General features: G+C 38.6%; 1 protein-coding gene across 28 annotated transcripts in view; it reads right to left on the bottom strand.

Annotated features, from left to right (window-relative positions):
- Nucleotides 1-23970, bottom strand: part of DTNA (dystrobrevin alpha) — a 233861-nt gene that overhangs the window by 32108 nt on the left and 177783 nt on the right. For 8 of the 28 annotated variants that reach the window (XM_048507242.1, XM_048507244.1, XM_048507245.1 and 5 more), the window contains 5 exons: nucleotides 20340-20348; nucleotides 18312-18392; nucleotides 15398-15487; nucleotides 7149-7241; nucleotides 1208-1295 (listed from right to left, as the gene is read on the bottom strand). In XM_048507242.1, coding sequence (XP_048363199.1) covers nucleotides 1208-1295; nucleotides 7149-7241; nucleotides 15398-15487; nucleotides 18312-18392; nucleotides 20340-20348 — 361 coding nt within the window. Of the gene's footprint in view, nucleotides 1-1207; nucleotides 1296-7148; nucleotides 7242-8142; nucleotides 8221-15397; nucleotides 15488-18311; nucleotides 18393-20339; nucleotides 20349-23970 lie in introns of all 28 variants that reach the window. The other 20 variants (XM_048507240.1, XM_048507258.1, XM_048507233.1 and 17 more) reach the window with 8 other exon arrangements.

The following is a 23970-nucleotide window of genomic DNA, read 5'->3' as shown; positions in this document are numbered from 1 at the left end:
AAGTTCAGAGATCTACATATGGATAACAAAAATGAGAAGCATGTAAACTGGATGGGAGATAGGAGATGTGTGAACAAGATCTTGGGGTACAGGTGGGCTCTAAGTTAAATATAAGCAGTCAGTGTGACGCAATCACAAAAAACAGCTACTCCAGTCTTGGGATGTATCAACAGAGTGATAATATTCAAATTACAAGATATCATAGTTCTGCTATATACTACATTGGTCAGGTTGCACCTGGAGTATTTTATGCAGTTCTGGAGGCCTCACTTCAAAAAGGATGTGGACAGAACATACCTGATATGGAGGATAGCAATGAGGATGATCATGGGCCTGGAGACCAAGCCCTAAGAGGAAAGGCTGAGGGACTTGGGAATGTTCAATCTGAAGAAGAGGAGGCTGAGGGAGGATATGATTTGAATGGCTGTCCCATGGAAGAGGGCAAGAAGATGCTCCTATTGGCAGCAAAGGATAGTACTTGTAATAATGTGTTTAAATTAAGGATGGAAAGGTACTAGGTGAGTGTCAGGAAAATATTTTTACAGTAAGATTAGTTAAGCAGTGGAATCAGCTGCATAGGGAGGTGGTGATCTCATGAGCAGTCTTAAAGCAATGGCTGGATGAACACTTGCCAAGGATGCTCTAGGACAGGGGACTGCAACCTGCGGCTCTCCAAATGTTCATGGACTACAATTCCCACCAGGGCTAATGGGAATTGTAGGCCATGAACATCTGGAGAGCTGCAGGTTGCAGACCCCTGCTCTAGGATGATCTTGCATTGGGCAAGAGGTTGCATTAAATGCCCTGTATGGCCCTTCCAATTCTATCATTCATTGTCCCAATTCCCTTAGGGCCAAATTAGATTTGGAACTCCTGTCTGTTTTTTAAACAAACAAAAATACAACAACAGGCATACACACATTCTTTACTAAAAGGGGTAATGGACATGTATCCCAGCTCTCACTTGTTTGCATTTTTAATTGTTCTATTCTGGCTCGTATCTGATATACTAAGAAGAAGCTATTGTGTTTACTGCTAGGTGGGTGCAAAATTACCTTTTAGAGATAATCCGTTAGTGGTAAGCAAATACATGCTGGGGTGGAGGTACCCTTACATTATTATAATAGATAGAACTTCCTTGAATGTGGCAACATTTCAGCAACCAGAAAAAGAAGCAGGTTTACCTCATCCTAATAAAACCACTTACTGATGAAGTAGTCTCTGCTGCCAGTCTTGCTGCATACCTTGCGATCAGTCTGTGCTCTTCATCTAGACGGTTTGGACTGTCCATCAAACTGTGGGCAGAAGGCAAGAAAATGGAAGATCCATAAATATATATGCTAAGAGGACACCATTATTTAACCTTTTAAGTCAGAGAAATTAAGACTACTGGAAGGGGGATGACAAGAAAGAGAAGTACAAAATTATGCATGGTGTAGAGAAAATGGAAACATTATTTCTTCCTCTCAACACCACTGCTTGGGATCACCCAATGTCTTTCACTGGCAGAAGATTCAGGACAGGCAAAAGGAAATACATCTTTATACAATGTATTATATAGAACTAGCAATAAAGCTTGCTATGTAAAAAAAATAGACCTGCAGAGTGGGCTCTAGCAAACTAATCTTTCCAGGGTAATAGATGTGGGTGGGGCATATCTATAGCAAATGGCACCTGGTGCAAACACTGAAATTGTGCTCCCACAAACATCCCAGTTTTGCCAAGGAGGGGCAGCAGAGTTCTCCTCATCTTCATAGGCACCCTACCCGTTTGCAAAGCTAGATCCCAGCTAAGGCAGAACTAAGATAGGTGGCTAGAAAGAGAGAATGAAAACTGGGGTAGGGGACCAGAAAGACAGAGAAAGAGAGAGCTGGGGTAGCAGGGCAGAAAGTTAAAAATAGAGCTGGGGTCATTGGGCAGAAAGAGAAAGCTGGGGTGGTGGGACAGAAAGAGAGTTAGGGTAGCGAGGCAAAAATAGAGAAGCTGGTTAGGCAACCCCCCAATTTGCAAAGCTAGATCCCAGCTTTGCAAAGGGCGGGGGCAGCAGGGTGACTCAGAAGATGGGGAAAGTTCTCCCCATCTCCATAGGCATCCCCCCCAATTTGCAAAGTTGGATTCCAGCTTTGCATCCTGCCTGGCTCTCCCCTTTGCAAAGCTGGGGTACAACTCTGCGAATGCAGGGGGGAAGTTTGCCTAACCAGCTTCTCTATTTTTGCCCCACTACCCAACTCTCTTTCTAGCCCCCTACTCCAGCTCTCTTTTTAACATTCTGTTCAGCTCTCTTTTTGTCTTTCTGCCCTGCTACCACAGCTCTCTATGTCCACTTATTCCAGCTGTCTCTTCCTACCCCAACTCTCTATTCTCCATGGTTTCTGCCATCCTACCCCAGGTTTTGTTCTCTCTTTCTGGCCACTTATACTAGCTCTCTCCTTCTCTTTCCGCCTCTACTCCAACTCTCTCTTCTCTTCCCCTCCCTCTCAAACAGCGTGCACCAGGTGGCCTGTCCAGTCCTGGCTGGCACTGGGGTTGTTGCTGACTTGAGAGTTGGCTCAGGCAATGAATAAGACAGCCCTGCAAGGATCTCAGAGCTTTAAAAAGTGTTACCAGCTGAGTGAGAAGGAATCTGGGAGTTGTAGTTTCATCAGCCCCTCTGTCCAAAAGACATGGCGCCCTCTGGATTTGCAGCCACAAGTTATAGTGATGGTCATTGACATATGGCTTGAGAGACAAAGGCAAATTAATGAAGAATAGGTCTAAGGTTTTAGCCATAATAGTTAACTAGAACGTCTGTGTTCAGCAGCTTGGAGAGCTGCTTTCTTCAGACCCTAATTTTGGGCTTCCCAGAAGCATCTGGGTTGCTGCTGTGGAAAAGAGAAAGTCTCTTGGTTTCATCCATCGGGAATCTTCTTAAGTTCTCATACTCTTAATGTATTTTGAGACATTCCTGTTCACAGTTCTGCCATTTTTGAAGCTAGTAATATTACTTTCCTCTTCCAGAGGTATTTGAAATCACCCTTATAGTTAGAAAACCCCAAAATCTTCTTTATGGTAATTCTGTGTTTTAATAATGTATTTCTCAACAACCTTCTTTTTTTATTCTTAATTTTACTGTAACAGGGAAAGTAAAATAATTTTTTGAAACTAGTCTTTCCTTTTAACAAAGAGCCACAATTGATTTAATCTTTAACACTATCTCTCAATTCCTTGAAAATCAGAAAAATGGACGAGCTGGTGATATATAAATAAATTAAATGACCATATATTGATTAAAAAATAAAGAATACAGCCCTGCATAAGAGTCATTAACTATTCTTTATCCTGGACAATTCCTATTTAGACTTAATGAACACTGTAAACTATAAGCCTGTACTGCTATGATATTGTCCTGTTATCAAATGTTACATCATATTTGGAACTTCTAAAGATAACTAAAGTGCTTCAGTGTAGCTGGCAGCAAGGTTTCTTCCTGAACATGGATCTGACAAACTTCTGCACATGTCTCCTATATCACAAGACATTTCCTTCTAATGAGAATTAAGCCAATTTAAGCAATTCCAACTAAGAGAAGCTATCATAGATTATGTTGGGACTGACCACCACTCAGTTTGCGATAAATAGCCCTTTCTTCCGACCAGAGTAATCTGTTTTAATGTCTGTGTATAAAATCTGAAGCAGAGTAAAAGGTGCGGAGAAAGACCCTGTACATTAGGAGGAATGCAAACAAAGCATTCATTCCAGATAATCTCTTGGAAATCACATTTCAGTTTATACCATATTGCTTTTAACTACATACCAGTATACATAATTATAGGATGTGGCAGAAAGGAAGATGGTACCATATATTGCTGGGATTCTACTGGGGTTCATCACCTCTCCCTATCCTTTGGGCATACAGATATATGGTTACCCTAATGAAGGCCCTGGCAATGGAAGCTGAACTGTTCAGTGAAGGGTAGATCCCCCCCCCCCAACATTATCCCCTAATGCCAATATTTACTTTTCATCACTGCAGTACATGGCAGCTATTTACTTAAATACACAAGAAAATTAGGCATCTCAACAACACTGTTTAAATGGAGAGCTAATCTTGCAGGGCTAAACCTTTTCACCCCCTTGTCTGATACTTGCTATGGGAATAATAGCCCACTATCCATGATCCTTGTAGCTAGGTCATGGGACCGAATGGAATGCTAGATCTACCTTATGTGTTGTCTCCTCCAGATGAGATATGACTTTAGTTGAGACCTGCATTAGATGATCCTCTAGATAAGACATCATGACTTTACTATTATATTAGTGAAATTCTCCTTGGATACATTAGTTGCGGCCAGAAGTTATCAATAATTGTTCTGATATATCAAGATATAATGAAAGAAGGAAGGATAATGACACTTTATTTCTTAGTCAATGAATCTACTGAGATTAGCTTATGGTGTTAATGGAAACTGTCTAGTCATATGGTTCAAGAAAATGAATCATATCACAACCTCGAGGGAAACAAAATACCCACCAACATTTCAGCAACAATAAGCCATTCTGATCTGAAAAGAAATTAAACTCCATCTCCAAATGTCAACAATAAATATAGAAGTGAAAAGTGTATTTATTTTCTTAAATTTGCATAATTTTTAATAAAATATATTATAACCTGCATGCCTCCATTTCATTTATTGAAATATCTTACTTAAATTTGTGTTCCATTTCAGTGCTGCCTAGTATAAATAGCAGTAATTTATCTGGACATTCGTCAGTCCAAGAGCTGTCAGCTTCTCAGTTGGCCACTGGAGCTGCGCCTTTACCAATAGATTGATACACCAATTTTAGTAAGTGACAATGCTTATCTCTATGGTGGGATAAGTGTCACCTGGTAGGTTCTAAAGTCCACGATGCTGTTTCATGAATGAACCAGACTATTTTTCTCCATCAGCTGTCCATTTCAGAGACCAAACATTTTGACACTTCCTACACCATGAAGACTGTAGTGCTTGGTACATAAAAAAGCTAACAGTGCTATTAGCTTTTGTGACCAATTAGTGTAGTTCAGCCATACTTTTCTCTTAACAGTTCTTTAATGAACAGGAAATTAATATCTGCTTTGGATGAAGCTACAGTTTTCATTCTGCCTTTACTTGAAGCTGTCTGAGGAAGGAGTTTCCAAACCTTTTTAGGATCCATTATCCCATTGCTTGGCTGATCTTACACTTATCACCGTTTTGGTTTTCATCTAAATTTGTCTTCCTGAAATTTCCAGTTCATTGCCTCTTGGTCCTAATATCAGTAAGTTTGTAAACAGCAGTTAAGTCTTTTCTTTCATATCTCCAATGGCATGGCAGACCCTTGGCAATGTCTGGGACTGTGTAGTATGCAGTACTGGCTAGAAAGCACCCATCAATCAAATACTAAATCACTGAGTCTAATGTCCATCTGGGGATAGTGACAGAACCCTGTAAAAATAGCCACATAACATTCAAGGGCACCAGATTCCTTTGCAGTCTCTACATTTTTAACATTCATAACCATGCCCTTCTTTACTAACAGAGGAGGAAGAGACTGCCTTAAGTAATGCACAGTTAAGATGGTTAGTCCTGCTAGCTGATTTTGCCGTCAGGAAAGTAGTCTGTGTAAATGACTGATGCTCTTTTTAATCAAAGACATTAAGCTGAAGTCTTTTAAAGCCAGTAATCAGATGTCTTGTACTACACATTGTTTCAGTTATTTGAACCGTGAAGGTTCATTCACCCAGCCATCTTTCAGAAGCATTAGATTAAGGGCTGATTGCGTTATATGGTTTATTTCTGCTGAACATGTGGATTCAAGTTTAAATGTATCAGCACAAATTTACAGGAATAAATGGGAGTAACCAGACTTGCATTTTAGTAGCATCAAGAACAACTGAAGGTGAAGGAATACATCTTGCTGAAAGCACAAGCTCTAGCTAGGACGTTCCCCTGGTGGATAAGACAAACTGGAGTGTATTGTACATGTTATTGGCACAACACAGTTCTCTGGGCGCGTGGTCATCGGAAGCAGCTATCTTTTTAAAAAACATGACAATAAAAACATACTGGAGCAAATCAGCCTTTAAAATGTTCAGTCCTGATCCTGTGTTCTAAAAAATCTCATGAATATAATGGCTTACCCTTGTCATACTGTAGGATTCTATATGATAAACCAAAGCATTCACCTCTGATCAACTAACTGCCTTTGAGACCAGTGGTATGCCTTCCTGTACACTAGGAGCAGAATAGGCAAATGCAAGTCCTTATTTTATTTAGCCTTGGTTTATCCCTGACTTTCAAATTGCTTCCTGCTATCATTACACCTTTGCAATGGAGAGGCAGTGTTTCCAAATAAGTAGAGAACAGGACAGGAGAGATTTGGGCTCAGAGTCTGTTCAGCCATGAAATCACTGAACATCCTTGTGCACGTAATGCATTTCACAATTTTTTTTAGAACAGCCAATGAAATGTCAGAAAGCAATATGCACATTAAAAGCACAGTATAAACAGTGATTAGTAACAACCACCAGCAGAAGCAGAGTCCTAAGATTACCTAATTACTCTAGCATGTTCTAATTGTATTGTAGATTTTTGACTGGTCAGACAATACTTTCATGCAGATAACAGCAGAAAAGCTTCATGTAGATCATCGTATCTGACACATTAATTTTTCAGCAACCATTTAATATGTAAGGGTGAGCAGTGATTGTTTGTACTTTCCGTACATTCATCCATATAGTGAAATAATGTGCCCATGATATTCACATTTGGGAATTTTCACATGAATTTCACCCAGAAATTACTTCGGTTTGGAATACCTGTGACATCTGAAGTGCCTTAAACTGGTGCATGTGCTTTGTTGTGTTTTCTTCCATCTGTTACTGGGATAAATGAATTAGCATGTGCAAGATTTATAATTACACCGATGTCTACCTTTTAAAACTGGATATAAATCTATGTGCAGAGTAATATTTCCAAACCAGGCAGTTGTTCACAGAAGTTATTTCACACTGTTGAAATCAAATGGATCTACCTTGTCAACTGAGTCTCTGCTCCATCTTTTAGGAACTGCACACTGCTCAGACCCGGCTTCACCAGGCAAATGTCCCTCCTCTAAAGATCCCACCAAGGCACCCAGCCTGCACTAACCGTGAGGGGTTGTTCTGGAGCATGTTGACATACAACCCAATGAGAACATGTTCATCAGCCAGCCTGTCTGCAACATCGAGGCTATACTGTAACCTGAAACAGGGTTGGGGGGGAAAGGGTGTAGTCCGGACAGACAAAGAGAAATAAACAGAGAAAGCAGGAGCAAGTAAGAGTGTGAAATGGGAATTTATAAATGAGCAGTAAAATGTTCTTTTAAAAGAAATGCTGAAATTCTTATCAATTCCATCGCAGAGCAATTAAGAAACTGAGCCGACAGGACAGTTAGCTTGCTGGAGGATACAAGGCACCTAAGATCATCTAAGGAAACACAGGTGGTCAAGGACCATGCAGGATATGGCCTTAGATTAGTGCTGTCAGGTATAATTGTTTTTTTTAAAATAGCATTCAGAAGTTGCTTATTTTCTCTGACATCCTTTGCATGCTTATTTGGAAATAAATTCGTTTGAAATTCGTTTGATGTTAATCAATCTACAGATGCAAATAAATTGCATGTTACACCATACCATTTCAGATCGATGCCTGAAATCCCCATGTAAAAAACAAATATCTATGCACTTAGGCAATCAGGGAGAAAGCTAAGTGAGAAGCCTCTCAGTGATATGCCGGTTGTTCTTGACAAGGAGGTTCTATTGTTAAGGATGAATCAAATATTGCCCACCTGTAGAGTTATAGGACCATAATTTATCTACAGGTGTAAATTCACCCTTAGGATTGAAGCACAACGTACTAACTTTGCATATACAAAGCTGCACTGAAATGTAGAAATGTATTTTGAGATGTCATTCTGAGACATCAGGAATTGCTAATATATTTTATATGGGTTTTTTTTACTTGTGCTTCAGCCGGGTGATGAGAAAATTAAGAGGGAATTAAAATTCTGCACTTGATTCATGTTGTAGAATGCACAGTGTATTCAGGGGAAAAGGCATTAGTTGTGTTAGTGCAAGCTGTCAGCACATCTTTTTAAACTTACCCTTTGCCTTTCAAAAAAACCGGAGCAGCCCTAGCCAGCAATTTGTTCTGCTCTACTTCATTATTCTTGTAAGGAGAGCTAGTTAATGAGACAGGACAACTAAGAAGATGATAAACAGTGATGGCTGAAATCCACTGAAACTCATTCAAATATCTGAATCGTACACAAGTAATTTGATCAGAAAATCTCTAAAATCTGTAAAGTCTAAACCAAGGCCTGAAATCTGACTAACATCCCCATCTGGGGTGAGGGGGGCAGGGGCAAAAGCACTTGTGGGAGCAGCACAGCCTTGCATTTAACCCTGGAAGCAGCAGACATGCTGGTGGCTGCCTGCCCTTCAGCCTCACCTCCACACAACCTACAAGTCAGGGCTGTGGCAAGGCTGCTCTGACATCTTGATCGCCGGTTTAGGGTTGGGAGCACAGCACCCTGGTCAGCCCTTGTACGAAGTCCTACAAACCCCATGGGGGGCTTTCAGGTGCCTTTGGATAGGGCTACCCCACAGAAAGTTGATTGGGATTAAGTTTATAAAACTTCTGTCCACCTTGCAATTATGTTTAAAAATATATATAATTTTTTTAAAAAAAGTCTGTTAGAAACATGCTTAATTTCAAATGGAGTTTCTGAGCTGCAAACTTGGTAGTGGATGGGTAGGAGACTGAACATTCCTGCTTCTAGCAGATATTTCTGAAGCAAAGGATCCAGCTGAAGAAATTGTTATTTTTGCCACTACAGATATTCTTCCATTATGGATATAACCAAAGAAAACATCTAATTTAAACTAAAGAAATTAGTGTGCTTTATCATCAGTCCCACTTCTTTTTTTGGTGCATTCTATCAATTGTGCTATTCTTAAAAATATAAAAAGATTAAACTTTTCATATCCTGAAATAATTTGTAGAAAACAAAAAAAAATAACGTAGAAGTTGCCTTCTAATGAGCCAGACTATTCACTTATCAATATTGAATATTTACTCTGACTGGCAGCAGCTCTCCGGTGTCTCAGGATGAGATCATTCACATCACCTACTACTTAATCCATTTACCTGGAGGTGTCAAGTATAGAGCTGGGGAGCTTTTACAGGCAAAGCAGATGCTCTTATCAAGTCACAACCCCTTCAGTCTTGTCTCTCTGAAAGCAAAAGGCTACAAAAATATTCTACCCTGCTCCAGTCTGTCCTCTTTTCATCACAGCTACTGGATATGAAATATACGTTACAACACAACGGAATGTGGTGGCATACCATGCATAAGAATGGGTTTCTATATTTGCAACTATCATAAGATAAGAAAAACTTCTGATAATCTTGAATTCAGTAGCCTAATCCACAGTCTAACTCAGAGGTTTAAAACTGATTTGTTATGAGGGTATGAGATATGACATAAATGGGGGGTGGGGTGGCTGCCTCGGCTGGTGAGCCCTCAGCAGGATTGCTACCTCAGGTCAGCACTGGAGGAGGGGTGGCTACCTCAGCTGGTGAGCCAACAGCAATGGGGGAGGTGGTTGGCATGGGGGGGCTTCTCAGCTGGTGAGTCCCCAGCAGCTTCACCAGCTCAGATCAGCACTGGGGGAGGTGATCAGCACTTGAGGGGGTAGAGGTTAATATTTTAACATTTTTATTGGGAAATATTCCAACATAATTAACAATATTTTCATGATGCAAATGATGACCCATAACTTCATGAGCTGCACTGCACACATGGAACTAAGTATGCAGGGGATGCCCTGTTCACTTTTATGCTATGAATGTTCTATACATGTACTAAGGAATGTTCTGTGTGCATAGTGACAGTCTATCTGTCAGAAGAGCATGCATAGTTCCTTATGCACATTGGTGCCTCCATATGTGTCTTCTCAGCTACATGGTGACTCATGATGAACATGTCTATTATTCCCATAGAGTTTTCAAGGCAATATGACTTTCAGTGTGTTGGAAATTGAAACCTTATGAAGGACCTTTATATAATTGATGGTGGACTTGTAATAAAGCGAAAAGAATTTGGACACATATGCACTCAACAGTCCAGAAGATTTTAAAGACTAATATACAAATGAAATCAGGAACTTTTCTTTTGGGTCTTATGGAGAAAATATGGAACTATGTTTTTATATATGACAGCTGCAACAAGACTATTATGTGCACAAAAATGGAAAATTTCATTAATATCTACAATAGAATAATAGTTTGTGAACACACTGGAATTGGCAGAGATGGCTAAGCATACTTCTTTGATAGAGAAAAGAATTTATCTAAATTCACTGATGATTAGAAACCACTAATATGCTTTTTGTGTAAAACAGACAAAAATGAACCAATGATTTGGGGATTTTAGGAATAGAAGAACAAGAAAATACACATAACAGAGAAAAGTATGAATCTTATTAGTAATAATTAAGAATTAATTTTAGAATTGCAACTAGAGACCAAGTGGTAAATTTGAATTGTATTTATATTTGGCGCAGGAGAAGTTGGGAGCCCTCTTTTCCTTTCCCACCTTGTAGCGTGGATTCTGGTTTTGTTATTGTATGTTGCTTGTTGTCTGTCTTTAAACAGTCTTAACAATAAAAATACCTACATTAAAAGCAAAGTGTTGTACAGGAATGGTCTGTATTTCAACATAAATGGAGCAAGTGCTGGATGAGAACTAAACACTGTCACCTGCCAAGTACTACTCCACTGAATGGAATATTTTTCTTCAGGCCAAGCTTTGATACTGGAGGTTAGCTGTATTGGAAGAAAAATTCTAAAATCAAACAAACACACTGAGATAAGGAGTGGAGGAGGGCATGAGGACAAAGCTGCCTTCACCAATTTCAAATATAGGCCACAATCATCCAATATGAAGAAAGAAAATTATACCAATTCACCCTCCTTTGTACCCCCTGCTTTTTCCTATCTCTCTGAAATTTGCCAAGGAAAATCCCTGGAGAAAGGGGTAGAACTCCACTGAATTTCAACCCAATTGGTAGAAAATAAACAACAATTTGCAACTGGACATGGGTTTTCCATTGAAGCTAATGCAGATAAATAAATAATAACTCTGAAGAAAAATAATAACTATAATAAAATGCATTACAATATTAAAGAGTACATTCCTATTATGTTTTTCTCCAGAAAAAATTCAATAGGTCTGGAGTTTAAAAACTGTATATTTTAGCATTTTCTTCTACTGCTTCTGGGACATAATCTGTCATCTCCAAGTCCACCAATGAAATGTCTATAGTCTGCTGAGCTCTGCAGACTTTTACAACATGAATAAGACTTCCTAGGAGTGATTACATGCAGGAACTGGATCTCCTGTTCCAGTACTGGAATTCTTCAGCCACACAGATGCCACAAGAAGGGCTTCAGTATATATACACTGACGGGCATAGCTAGTATCTTAGTGGAACAAGGACAGAGTTGCCAACAGGAAAGCACTATAAGAACTAATAACCCAAGGTCTGATAATCTTGGTCCTGAATAAATCCACTTTTAATAATCAGAAATGGCGGCTAATGTGGCATTGTTCTAATCAGTATGCTGATGCATGCCACATAATTGTTTCTTTCCCTTTCCTTCATATAACAGTTCAAACAGCTTCTTAGGTATATTCAAGAGGTTATGTTAGCCTTGTGGAATATTTGATTTTTGCTTCAACTAGCTGACTCCATCCATCCATCCATCCATCCATCCATCCATCCATCCATCCATCCATCCATCCATCCATCCATCCATCCATCCATCCATCCATCCATCCATCCATCCATCCATCCATCCATCCATCCATCCATCCATCCATCCATCCATCCATCCATCCATCCATCCATCCATCCACCCACCCACCCACCCACCCACCCACCCATCAATCAATCAATCAATCAATCAATCAATCAATCAATCAATCAATCAATCAATCAATCAATCAATCAATCAATCAATCAATCATGCCTTTATTGGCATAAAATCAAAAACAATACAAGCTCATATATATAAAAGACAAGTTAATTGGTTAATTTGCACACTCATGTAGATATACTTATAGTGTGCTGGTATAGTATAAAAAACGCAGTTAGCAGTAATAAAACAGGAATAAGTTAACTAAAATAGTTGTCAGGAATAGAGCTACCATACGTGTTGTTTCAGCATTGTAGTCTCCAAGAAGAAAACGTTATGGCGACAGTAAGGTTAGAAATTTTCCTCGCCGTCAATAAGGGGGGATTAATCTAAGACGTGCATCTGCATTTATTTGGCACTCTAGGAGGACATGGGTAAAAGAGTCAATAGAGCCACAGCGATAGTATCTTTGTTGTTTTGGAGACTCCATAGTACATTTCACATTGTTCTGAAATATCCCAGTTTTAAAGAGGTTTGCTATGTGCAGACTCTTTTTTTACTTTTACATTAACTTTTTTTCTTGTAATAATGGAACTTGTGCATAATACACTATCAAGAGGCATAACATTCCTTTATTTAGAACACAGAATTTTCCCCTAACAAAGATTTTTTAAAATGGTATACTACACTCTGCTATAATCTTATAAGAAAATGGTGATATATTGTACATTAATATAACTATTTGACATACTTTATCCCTGAAGTACAAAAGCAGTCCCTAAACTATGGGGAAACCTCTAATGTAGGATTCCATGACATCCAAGTCTATGGCTTGGGGTACAGAACATGTAACCCTTTCTGAGCATATGGGTAAGTGTATTGTATGGACATTTAGGAATCTTTAGATCCCAATCCAAATGTGCATAGATATGGCATAGTATTTTAGTTCTGACTGGCCAAAAGTAACAACCTTATGTCTTCTTCCCACCAATTAATAATCTATTGGACAAATGAAGAAAGGAACATGCCATCACCGATTATCTGTTATAAACTACCTGGATAATAACTACCTGAATAATTTAGGCAACATATTTTGCTTCTTTCTGTGGCTTTTATTCCTTAACCCTCTAATTGCTTCTATTTAGAGAGAAAGATTCAAGCTTTTATATAGTCATTACTAAACAGAAGCCAAGTTCAAAGTCCTAACTGGTATAGGGCCTGCATACCTGTGGGATCGGCTCTCCTGGTATGTCCCTCAGAGACAGGGAGCGAACATCTGCTGGAGGTCCCTGGCCCTAGAGAGAACCGGCTAGCCCCAACTAGGGCCAGAGTGTTTTCAGCCCCAGCTTCAACCTGGTGGAATGCTCTGTCTAAGACCCAGGCTCTGCAGAATTTGCAACAGTTCTGCAGGGCCTGGAAGACAGAGCTGTTCCATCAGACATATGGTTGAGGCAGCTACAGTTTTTCCATGTGGCCTCCCCATTCTAGTTCCACTCCACTGTTTCATCTGATTGAATCTTCTCCTGGGAAAATGAGTTCATTTCACAATCAGTGCTGTTCTCTATTGTATTTTATTGCTTTTAAACTGAATACGTAATTTTTGTCCATTACTGCTGGAAGCTGCTCCAAGCCCATAAGGAAGTAAATAAATAAGGTTCTTAATATCATGTAACTTATGAAAATATCATTTGTTGATCAACTGAATTTATAAAACATGAAAATCTGTATATTCCATTTCTATGCAGAGAGAAAAAGTGAGTTTATACATGCAGTTTTTCTTCATTTCTCAAAAAAACAAAAAAGGATGTGATTACAGAACTACTGCAATGTTATGCCACTAGATAAGAATGTGAGAATCTTGCTGGATTAGAACAAATATCTGAGCATGGGTTTTTTTCAATCTGAGCATGTTTTTTTTCGACACCACCACTCCAGATACTTCCAGGAGGTTCAAAAGTGGGGCACAAAAGACTTATGATGCACAACATCAGCTTTACAACACAAACAGAGGCAAATGCGAGTCACAGGATTTGTGCGGAGGATGTTTCAGCAATACCTCTGCGTGTATGAACCATATTTATACATCAAGAGTTCCCATGATGGAAATTATTACACAGAGTAAAGTAAAACAATAAGACAGGTTCATCATTATGTGAGATGTCATAGAAGTGAATGAGAAACTGTTAGATTTTTTTCTCTATCTGCTTCGTTAGAAGTTGTTCTGCTTTTTGTTAGAAATATCCAGAGTGAACAAATGGGAAGATACTAATGTTCAATAAACACATTCAGTTTGTAAGGCCATTCTATACTTAAATGCAATACTTCCTTCATTAGGCCATCACTATAACACAAGTGAGGCTCCCACTTGGATTTGTTACCTTCTTATTCATGGCCACACTCACAAGCGAACATGTTGGACAAATCAGGAAAAAAAAACAGAACTGTGATTTTAGTCATCTGAATGTTGACTGCTTATCTGGGTATCAGATTTTATTAATTTACTAATTTAAAATGTTTCCTTGCATCACCAACAACCTTATAAAATGTTTACAGTATAGTTCAATGGCTCTTGCTGTATGCTTTGTATTTCTTATGATGTAAATAAAATTCAGAGCATATGTAGCCATGAGCATCTTACAGAATGAGATAAACAGTATATGTAAGACCATGCACTTGATTAGGCTAAATAGCTATTTGAAATGTTGTAACTAAATTGATAAGGAGCATTGGTGGAGGGAAGCAAAAGTGAGCATAGTCAGAGCTTGGGGGCATCCTTCCTCAGCTTTCATCCCAACTTGCATCAGCCAATGGACACAGCAAGAGGCTGCTGCTGTCTTTTGAAGATAGCTGCTAATCTCTCTCAGAAAACTCTTAGGGCACTCCTGAGGATGGCCCCTTCCCTAGTCCTGGTTGTGCCTGATATCACTAGCAACAGGAGAGGCTCTACTCAAAGATACACATGCACATCACCAACAGCAGTGCCATGTGCGCAGAACTGGATGCAATGTTTTTCGGCCCTGCAGTTGGTTTGTGTGTACAGAGCAAGCCTCATTTATATGTGGAAACGTATCTTCTTGTATGGATTGCTGTTCTCCTCTCAGGACCAGCTATCAGTATGTTTTTCAGTATAAGGCTCTTCTTTGACCTATGTTTCCTTCTTCTGTGTTTGGGGGAAATACAGTAAAATCCTCAAGATGCTTGTCTAAGAGCAAAAACTGTTATGTGATGCACATTTACAAATGTGTCATGTGCAACATGAAAGATAAAAGATAGGGAAGTTCAAAACTAGCAAGAAATCCACTTGAACTATCTTATAAATACAAAAAAGGCCCTTCATTGTTAGTAATTCTGTGGAATGACTAATAAACTAATGGACTGATTTTAGTGTATAAGATACAGAGCTATATCAATGAGTGGTTTAGTGCTCTTATACTGACCGTGAATTCTTATGAAGCTGATTTACATACAGCTTTATAAGAGAATGCTCATCAATCTCAGGAATCACTACATTTATACTCTCAAGTAACCTGGATGATTCAAACAATGAAAGTTCATTAACAGTTCATAATAAGGCAATAGCAATATGGAATGATTGCCGGGGGGGGGGGGGGCGACGTTTGTTAGAAGAACAGGCCAATATTCTGTGTTACTATGTATGGTATATATTATCTATTTATTGTATGTATTAGCATGTTGTTACTGCATGGTTTTCTGCTTTTGCAGTTCCATTTTTACATCACTTGACATACTCTGATAGTTTTTGCTTTGTTTCTAAGGTTTGTAATCCTAATCCTATTACATTGTTTATTATGTTTTTCACACTATTTGATTACATTGCCTTACATTATGTAATACACCTTGAGTCTCAGTGAGAAAGGTGGAATATAAATAAAGTAAGTAAATAAATAAATGTATTGAAGCCTGAACAAGAATAAGGTCAATGTGAATTTAGAGTGTTTAATTTTGGAGAGAGGATGTTCCTTTGGAGAGGGGATGCTCCTTATGAAAACAAAGTACTAACATTTAATTCCAGTGGAAATAAAATTACTAGACCAAGTTACAAACCACATCTCACTGAGATAGGAAAACAAACACAAGATTAGTAAAATACCTGCTGAAGTCCATCACATTAGCACTGAAAACTACACAAGAAAATTTGCTGCTAGATTTCCGGATTTGTGATGATCTTAAAAATTGAAGATCTTTATCAGACCTTCCTGCTTGGCCCACAGAAGTCTTGATTTCTGCCACACCAATTCATAGGTAATGAACACAAGGGACATACATTTGCATTTGAACATGAACATATGCACTGGACACACATAATGTAATTTTATCTGTACAAACAGTGGTGTAATTGTTGAAGTGTCAGACTAGGACAATGTAGACCCAAGTGGAATCCCCACTCCACCATGGAAACTCACAGGATGAACTTGAGGCAGCCTCTCTATCCTAATATATTTTACAGGGCTGTTAGGATAATATGGAGGCTAGGATAATGCTATTGTAAAGTAGTTTGGGTTTGCATTGGGGAAAAAGGGGACAAACAAATCACTGAATCACATTTTATCTTGCTTATTCTCAAAATGTTTTCAGAATACCTAAATAGATGAGCTAATAAAATACATAGCAAATCCTGGGTATTTACTTGTAAGGTATTTTAACTTTGTCCACAGGTTGCAATCCTAATACTAGCTTGGGAACAATGACCATCAAATAAAATGGAACTTACTTCCTAAGCAGACCTCCAAGGAGACTTCCCAAGGACAGTTAAGATTGCTGCCAGAGAATTATGGTGTGGTAGAAAGAGCTGTCAAATTACAGCTTACTTATGGCGACCCCAAAGGAGGCAAGAGATGTTCAGAGATGGTTTGCCATTACCTGTTGAGAGAGTTCTTAGAGAACTGTAACTGGCCCAAGGTCACCTAGCAGGCTTCACATGGAGGAGTTGGGAATTGAACCTGATCCTCTAAATTAGAGTCCTCTACTCTTAACCACTACACTACAATGGCTCTCCCAGGGAAGTATAGGTTGGATCAAAATGTGCCCTTATACACATTTTGATTCAACTCTTCCACTCCCAGAAGGGCTGTTATACGTCTTATGTTAGAGAAAAGTTAACTTGAATCCAAAGATGTTCTTATGCTTGTTAAAAGCTTGTGCAACCTCCGGGTTAAGGGGCAGCATCAGAACTGTTGCAGGCAATGTATGAACTCTTGTGGAAGCTGTTGAACAAATCTATAAGGAACATTATCAGCTGCTATTTTTCTTCCACTAATGATTCCCTTGATCCAGCCTGGCCATTTCAGTGCTGTGGAAAGAGTGTGATTCCGACTGGGTCAGTATGACAATCCCTTAATATCTTCACAGAACAAACAAATCACAAAGTCTGCAACAGACATGGGCTTTATTTGCACAATCCATGAGATTTCTTGCTAGAACCGTAAGTGACAGATGCAGACTATAACTTTCACAGCTTCATACACTGCATAATAAGGAGAATTCACAGTCATGAGATGAATTGACATAACACCAGCTTAAGTGGCTTTCAAAAGGGGTCAAATAATTCATGGAAGGTAAGATTTATCCATGGTTATTATCCATGATAACTAACTAATGATAACTAATGTAACCCTCCATTCTCACAGGGAATATAACTCTGAATAATAGATTCTGGAGGCAAGCAATGAGAGACTGATACTTTCTTTCCCTCCTTGAAAATTTCCCTGAAGCAGCCAGTGAGCGAAAGTTGGCCTGTGAATGCTGGATCACGTGGATGGAATTTTTGGTCTGATCCAGCACAGCTTTTTTTGTGCTGTGACTGATTGATTATAATTGACTGAAATGGCAGACTAATACAATAATTCCAAAAGTTTGGCTTCACTGTATAGCTCAGTACTTACTTCTAGCTTCCCATACTTCGACATTTCTCCATACGTAGGAATGTTTGTTCAGCTTTCCCACATTTGCTTCTTGGTATTTAAATACCAACTTCTGTTTCTAGGTAGACTTGGTGTATATTGTAGATGCTTCAGCATTATAGATTAAATATGGGTGGTATCCTGACATGCTACATATGTAGGCATATGGCCAAAGGTTATCTGGGTTGGTTCTAGGTTTCTAGAAGACAGAACACAAGCACCTATAGAAAGCAAATGTACGCCTTTGCACAGGTTCCTTTATTTTAAAAATTGGAGTCCTGCTTTAAACAATGAAAGTTCAATCCACACGCATTTAAAAGATATTTCTACACTTGTTTTTGACAGTTTGACTGTATGAAGTTTGAAATGAAAATATAAAATAAAAGCAGATAATTATTGTATCTCAAAATGGGTCAGAATGAACGCTCACCTTCTGTTTGTAAAAGGACTTCCTGAGGGAACAGAATGGGAGAACAGTGTATCATTCATACTCGTCACTGGTCTGGGAGGCCTTGAAAAGAAGACAATAAGTGGCTTGTATAATGATGGAACCATGAAATAAAGCACGAAATGCATTATCTGTAAACATAGATACGCATACATATTTTCAGTCTTTAGAAATGTAATGTCCTTCAGTTTTTCTATCATAAATTAAAATTTCTGTGGAACTAAATCTCAGTTTTTATATGGATTAGGAGAAGTATTAGAAAAATATTTTTAATATTCTGAGATATTCTGTGGGCAATTTGTTTGCTCCCTTGATTTGCTCCAGAACAATAATTGATGGTTCTACATTTTCACAAATACTGAAATGCTCCATAAAACACAATTAACACAGAAACCTTTCAACAGTATTTAAATTATTTGCATACACTGATTTCTTGTTAATTGAGTTTTTATAGTTATTTTAAAGGAATACTTGCCTTTTTGAAAAGCCAGGTTTCCTCCTGAAATTTCTACATTATCTCAGGCTGTATCAAATGGCTATATGATAATTTCTTTAAAAACATCCTGCATGGAGGTTGTCAGGTGTAGCAGCTCACTATTATGCAGAAACTTATATGTTCACTATACTACAGCAAACTGCCTCCCCCCAGTGGCATAGCCCCAAGGGGGCGGGGTGGGGCACGATGCACTGGGCATGCACTGGTGAGGGGGTGTGGCGGGGGCATTCCAGGGCGGGTGGAGGTGCAGGACAAAGGTACGCCCCGGGCGCAGTTCCCCCTCACTCCGCTCCTGCTCCCCCAATATGTAGGCCATAGCATAGTAAATATCAGAGGAACTAAAGCACAATGTAGTCACATAACTCTACATTCATAGCATCAAAGAATTTGAACTTAAAGCAGCCATGACATAGGGCTTGTTAATATGAAGGGCAAGTTTTTGTGTGTGTAGCAAATGTACAAACCACTCAAACAGTAGAAAACAACATAAAAACTTGTTAGTTCTTTTACACATACTTTTTTCATTAGTCTCAGAAATAGTTTAGAATTTGTAAGTCAATAAGAGGAATTCTGGGAAGCCAAAATTAAAATTTTTGCCATTAAGGTCTGGATGGTGTATTTGAAATGAACCTCAGAAAAGACTAACTAAGCCCTCCCTTTTTGCTGAATGACACATATTCTAACATGATGTAGAAAGCAGGCAAAGTTCAGAGACCACTGTTCAAGTTTACTATTAGCTGGACCCTATGGCATCTATACCTTTCCCCACCAAAAGATCTCAGTGTGGTCATAGTTGTTTAGTGGATATGAAGGCTGGGGAAGCAAGGAGGGGAAGGGAAAGGGCATCCTGAGTGTTGGGCTGAGTTAACATGCAAGACTGTGCTGCATCCCAGAATAAGGCAGGCACTAGGACCCTCATAGAGCATGCAACTAAAAATAAGGTCCAGGAAGAAGTGGCAGATTAATTCACAAATCTCCTGAGATCTTTTGGTGGGAAAGGGTACAGCATCTGCAACCTGAACAGATTTGTTATAACAACATAATGTCAAATGCTCCATTCAGAGAATGAAATTTATGCACAGAAACAGATCTTCATATGTTGATTAGCTATGCCATGTGCAAAAGCCATCATTTGGAAGAGGAAAATCCTCACACCAAACAATTAGCAATATAAATGTGATGGCTTTAACTTTGACGCAGCAATTTGCGGGATGAAGTCTCAGGACTGCTTACAAAGCAGATCCATGAGAGCTTTGATATCGCTAAAGGTTAAAATACTCATAACCAACAGTTGAGTAAGAAAGGAGACTTTTCCATTGAGACTGCGAATTCCCTTCTCCCTGTTCCCCAGGTGACAGGATCTGTTCAAAAGGAATAGGCCAAAGGAAATAAAAAATAGCTTTGAAAAAATGATGTCACTAAATGGAAGTCATACTCAAAGGTTCTGATGTTTAATAGTCTAATAATTACAAAGTCTGTTCCTCCATCTAAAAATGTACGAAAAGATAACTTACCAGGTATCCCTTTTGCAGCCAAAACAAAATAAAAAGATACTATTAATTAAGATTAAATACTCTCTTTAAAAAGGTACCATAGGTAGAGAAATACCTCTATATTTCACTGTTAATATTCTGGTTTTAGAGGCAAGTACTCAGTCAAGCAGCTCTACTGTGGCTTGGCATAAATGGTTCTGAATGTGTTGAAGTCTACATCTTTAAGACAATAGCAATTACGTTGTCATAATTGCTGGCTGATTCACAACAAGAAAACCACAGACAAATTGGTATCTCATGGGATTCCATTTGTTTCAAATAACTTTGTATATTTATTAACAATAAATAGCTATTTTCCAGTTCAGTAGATAAACAGAAATGTGCCAATATTTGTTTTAAAAAGTCAGAGGTTGATACATGAATTTGAAAAGGTGTACAATCAATCTCTATTACAAAATAATAAACAGGCAAGGATTGCAAGAACCAAAGATCAGTTGAGTTCCTGGTGATAGGTGATGGGATTGTTGTTCTACGAGAGCCCCATCACCCCACCCACACACACACACACTCTGCACATCAAGCTACCTTGAGCATTCAACAAGTCATGCCTCACAAAGAACTGAATTTGAAATCCAGGTTCTAAAGCATGGGAGTTTGTTCAAAGAAAAAAGAATTAAGAAGACCAATAGGCAGACGTGTAGCAAGGGAGAAAGGCACACAGTAGCAAGGGGGAAAAGCACCCAAGGGTGCGTCCTCCACCCCTGTCCCACCCTGCCCTGGAACGCCCCCCACGCCTCTGAAACACCCTTGCCACACCCCCACAGGGGCACACGCCTAGTGCGTCACCCCCCTGTCTCCTTGGAGTTACGCCTCTGCCAATAGGTGACAAAATCTTTGGGTGTGCATTCTAGCCTTAACCATATTTGATCCAATAAACTATTGATAAAAAGATACTATTAATTAAGATTAAATACTCTCTTTAAAAAGGTGAATTACACAAAATTTACACAAAAATTACACAAAATTCACAAAAAGGTGACTTACACAAAATCTACTGTAAGGACTTTAGATTGCTGGTAAGCAATACATTTTTACACACATTCTATAAATTATTAGATTACTATAGTACTTTAAGCATAATTGCATGAAAAGTGCTTAACAGAGTCAGTAATAGCAGTTTGCAGAGTTTTAGATATAAGAATGCAAATTATCAAGGGAAGACTTTCCCAACCCAGATAAGTCAATATGCTTTTAGAGTTTGCAGTAGCATATTCTGCTGATACAAAACAGGGAGAAAAAACCACTTTGCCTCCTTACAGCATTTATTTGTGCTGAATTTAACAATTTTTGAACATAATATTTATTACTAGGTGCAACCTCTATGCTAGCAGGAAATCATATACCGATAAATAGCATGTTAAAACCAGTTTATAACACTCATACATATGCAGGCAAAGTTACACAAAAGGTTTTTGTCCTTACTGGAAGTAACTGCTGCTGGGGAACAAAGGATTTTGATTACCTGAACACTTCCACTGAAGTGGTTGTAAATTCCCTGTTGCTTGTATGCTTGTTTAGAACTGTTATCATTATACCATTATACTTAACAGTAAAAATTACTCTGGTAAGAAGATATTCTTCAAGATTTCATGTAGCATATCTTTCCCCCTCTGTAAATGTGTCAGTTGCACTGTACATGCTGCTCTTCCAAAACCTGCGCATTTTTATTTTGGGTTCATTATACCTAAACACAATTTTCAATTTTCCTACTAGCAAAATAAAAATAAAATAAAATCATTCGGTTTCATTGTCATTGGAACTGCTCTTTAGAAAGGAGGAATCTTAGGGCCAGAAGTGACTGTGGAAAGAAGCAAATGCTATACGGATTTTTAAAATGTGTCCCAAAGGAGATCCAGAAAATAGCAAGACAGACAGCTGAACTTGTGGCAACCCAGTAAGGATTTTAAGAGATTAGCAGAGCTGGTTTGTTATTGCCTTCCTATGCATAACAACCCTGGCATTGCCTTGGTGGTCTCCCATCCAAGTACTAGGCAGGACTGACCCTGCTTAGCTTTTGAAAGCTAACAAGATCATACCAACCCAGACCATCCAGGTCAGGGCTTTGTTTATTGTAAATTAACAGAAATCTTTATTAGAGACAGGATTATCTCTTCATGGCCTGGGACCCACATATTGAAAGGACTGTCTCCTTGCATATGTCCCAGTTTGCCAACTACAATTTCCACGCTACTTAAGATGGCCTATGTGGCATCAATGAGAGCCTGTTTTTTCCACTGTAGCTCTATGAGGAATGGGCTTCTTAAGAAGCTTATGGAACTGCTGCTTTGAGAAATCTTTAGAAGATATTTTGAGGCCCTTTTCTTCACCAGAGCTTTTAAACTGTGGACATCTTTTTGGGGAAGGAGAGTTTCTGGGATTTTTATTCTATTAGTTTTGAATCGTACTGTTTTAACTATGATGTGTAAGTGTCCTTGAACCACAAGGAAAAATAAGATATAAATATTTTAATTGATAAATAAATATACAGGATTAAGGCCTACTTAGAAAGCATTTGCATATGGATGAAGATACGCTACTACACATTATATTCTTTTGATGTAAAAAAAGGAAAACGTTTGGCAAAGTTGCTTTTTATCAAAACATCCCAAATAACTGGTATTACAGTGTAAGAAGACAGATCATTTTGTAATTTAAAACAGGCAGGGGAAATTGGGCATATTGGATAGTTCTCACAATGGAGGGAAGATGCCTGTTTCCTGACCAGCCATTTCTTTATATTGTTGTGGTTTCTAACAAGCCAAATGATTTGAAGTCTAAAATTCCAAATTAATTTTTGAAATTCAGTTTGAAAATGATCCATGAACTGAGGTATTTTGTAAAAGACTTTAGATTGGTGGTAAGCAATACATTTTACATACATTCTATAGATTGTAGAATCTCCTATAATTATAGAATCTTCTATATTGAGACCGCCTTACCCCATATGTCCCGACTTGACCTCTGTGATCGGCAGAGGCGAATTTACTGGTGGTTCCCCGCCCTTCTATGATGTGGCTAGCCTCTACCTGGACCAGGGCATTTATGCATGCCATATGTATTTACTAGTCATAATGTTATAATATTTTATTTACTTATGTTGTTAGCTGCCCTGAGCCCTTTGGGGATAGGGCAGGTACAAATTAAATTGATATGATATGAAATGGTTACCTTAGAAAACCCATTAACTATTGCCAATTGTTATTTGGACACACTTATCAGATAGTTCCTTTCCAAACTTCTGATTACTAGAACATTCATATAGCTCCACAATTACTTGGACTGATGACTATGTGCATGAGAAATGTTGTGAAAACTAATTATCTATGACCCATTTAAATCAAGGTCAGATCAAGATATGTTGATGTCTCCAGCATCCAACTTCTTTGTCACCCCAGTTGGTTCAAAGTGACCTATGGAGATAGTGTGTTTGCAGTCTGTCTTGTACCCTGTAGAGATTCAGAAGACAATGACAGGTACAAGCTATGCCCATAACTTTGTACTTCATCACAACCCTTTTCTGGTCTGATGTCCCACAAAGCTGTTTGGCATGCTCAGGTGGTAAACCAATTCCCAATACATATACTCCAGTAGC

The sequence above is a fragment of the Sphaerodactylus townsendi genome, linkage group LG09 (assembly GCF_021028975.2).
Source record: "Sphaerodactylus townsendi isolate TG3544 linkage group LG09, MPM_Stown_v2.3, whole genome shotgun sequence".
NCBI lineage: Eukaryota > Metazoa > Chordata > Lepidosauria > Squamata > Sphaerodactylidae > Sphaerodactylus > Sphaerodactylus townsendi.
Note: the sequence above shows the minus strand (reverse complement) of the source record. Positions and strands in the feature narration are given on the sequence as shown.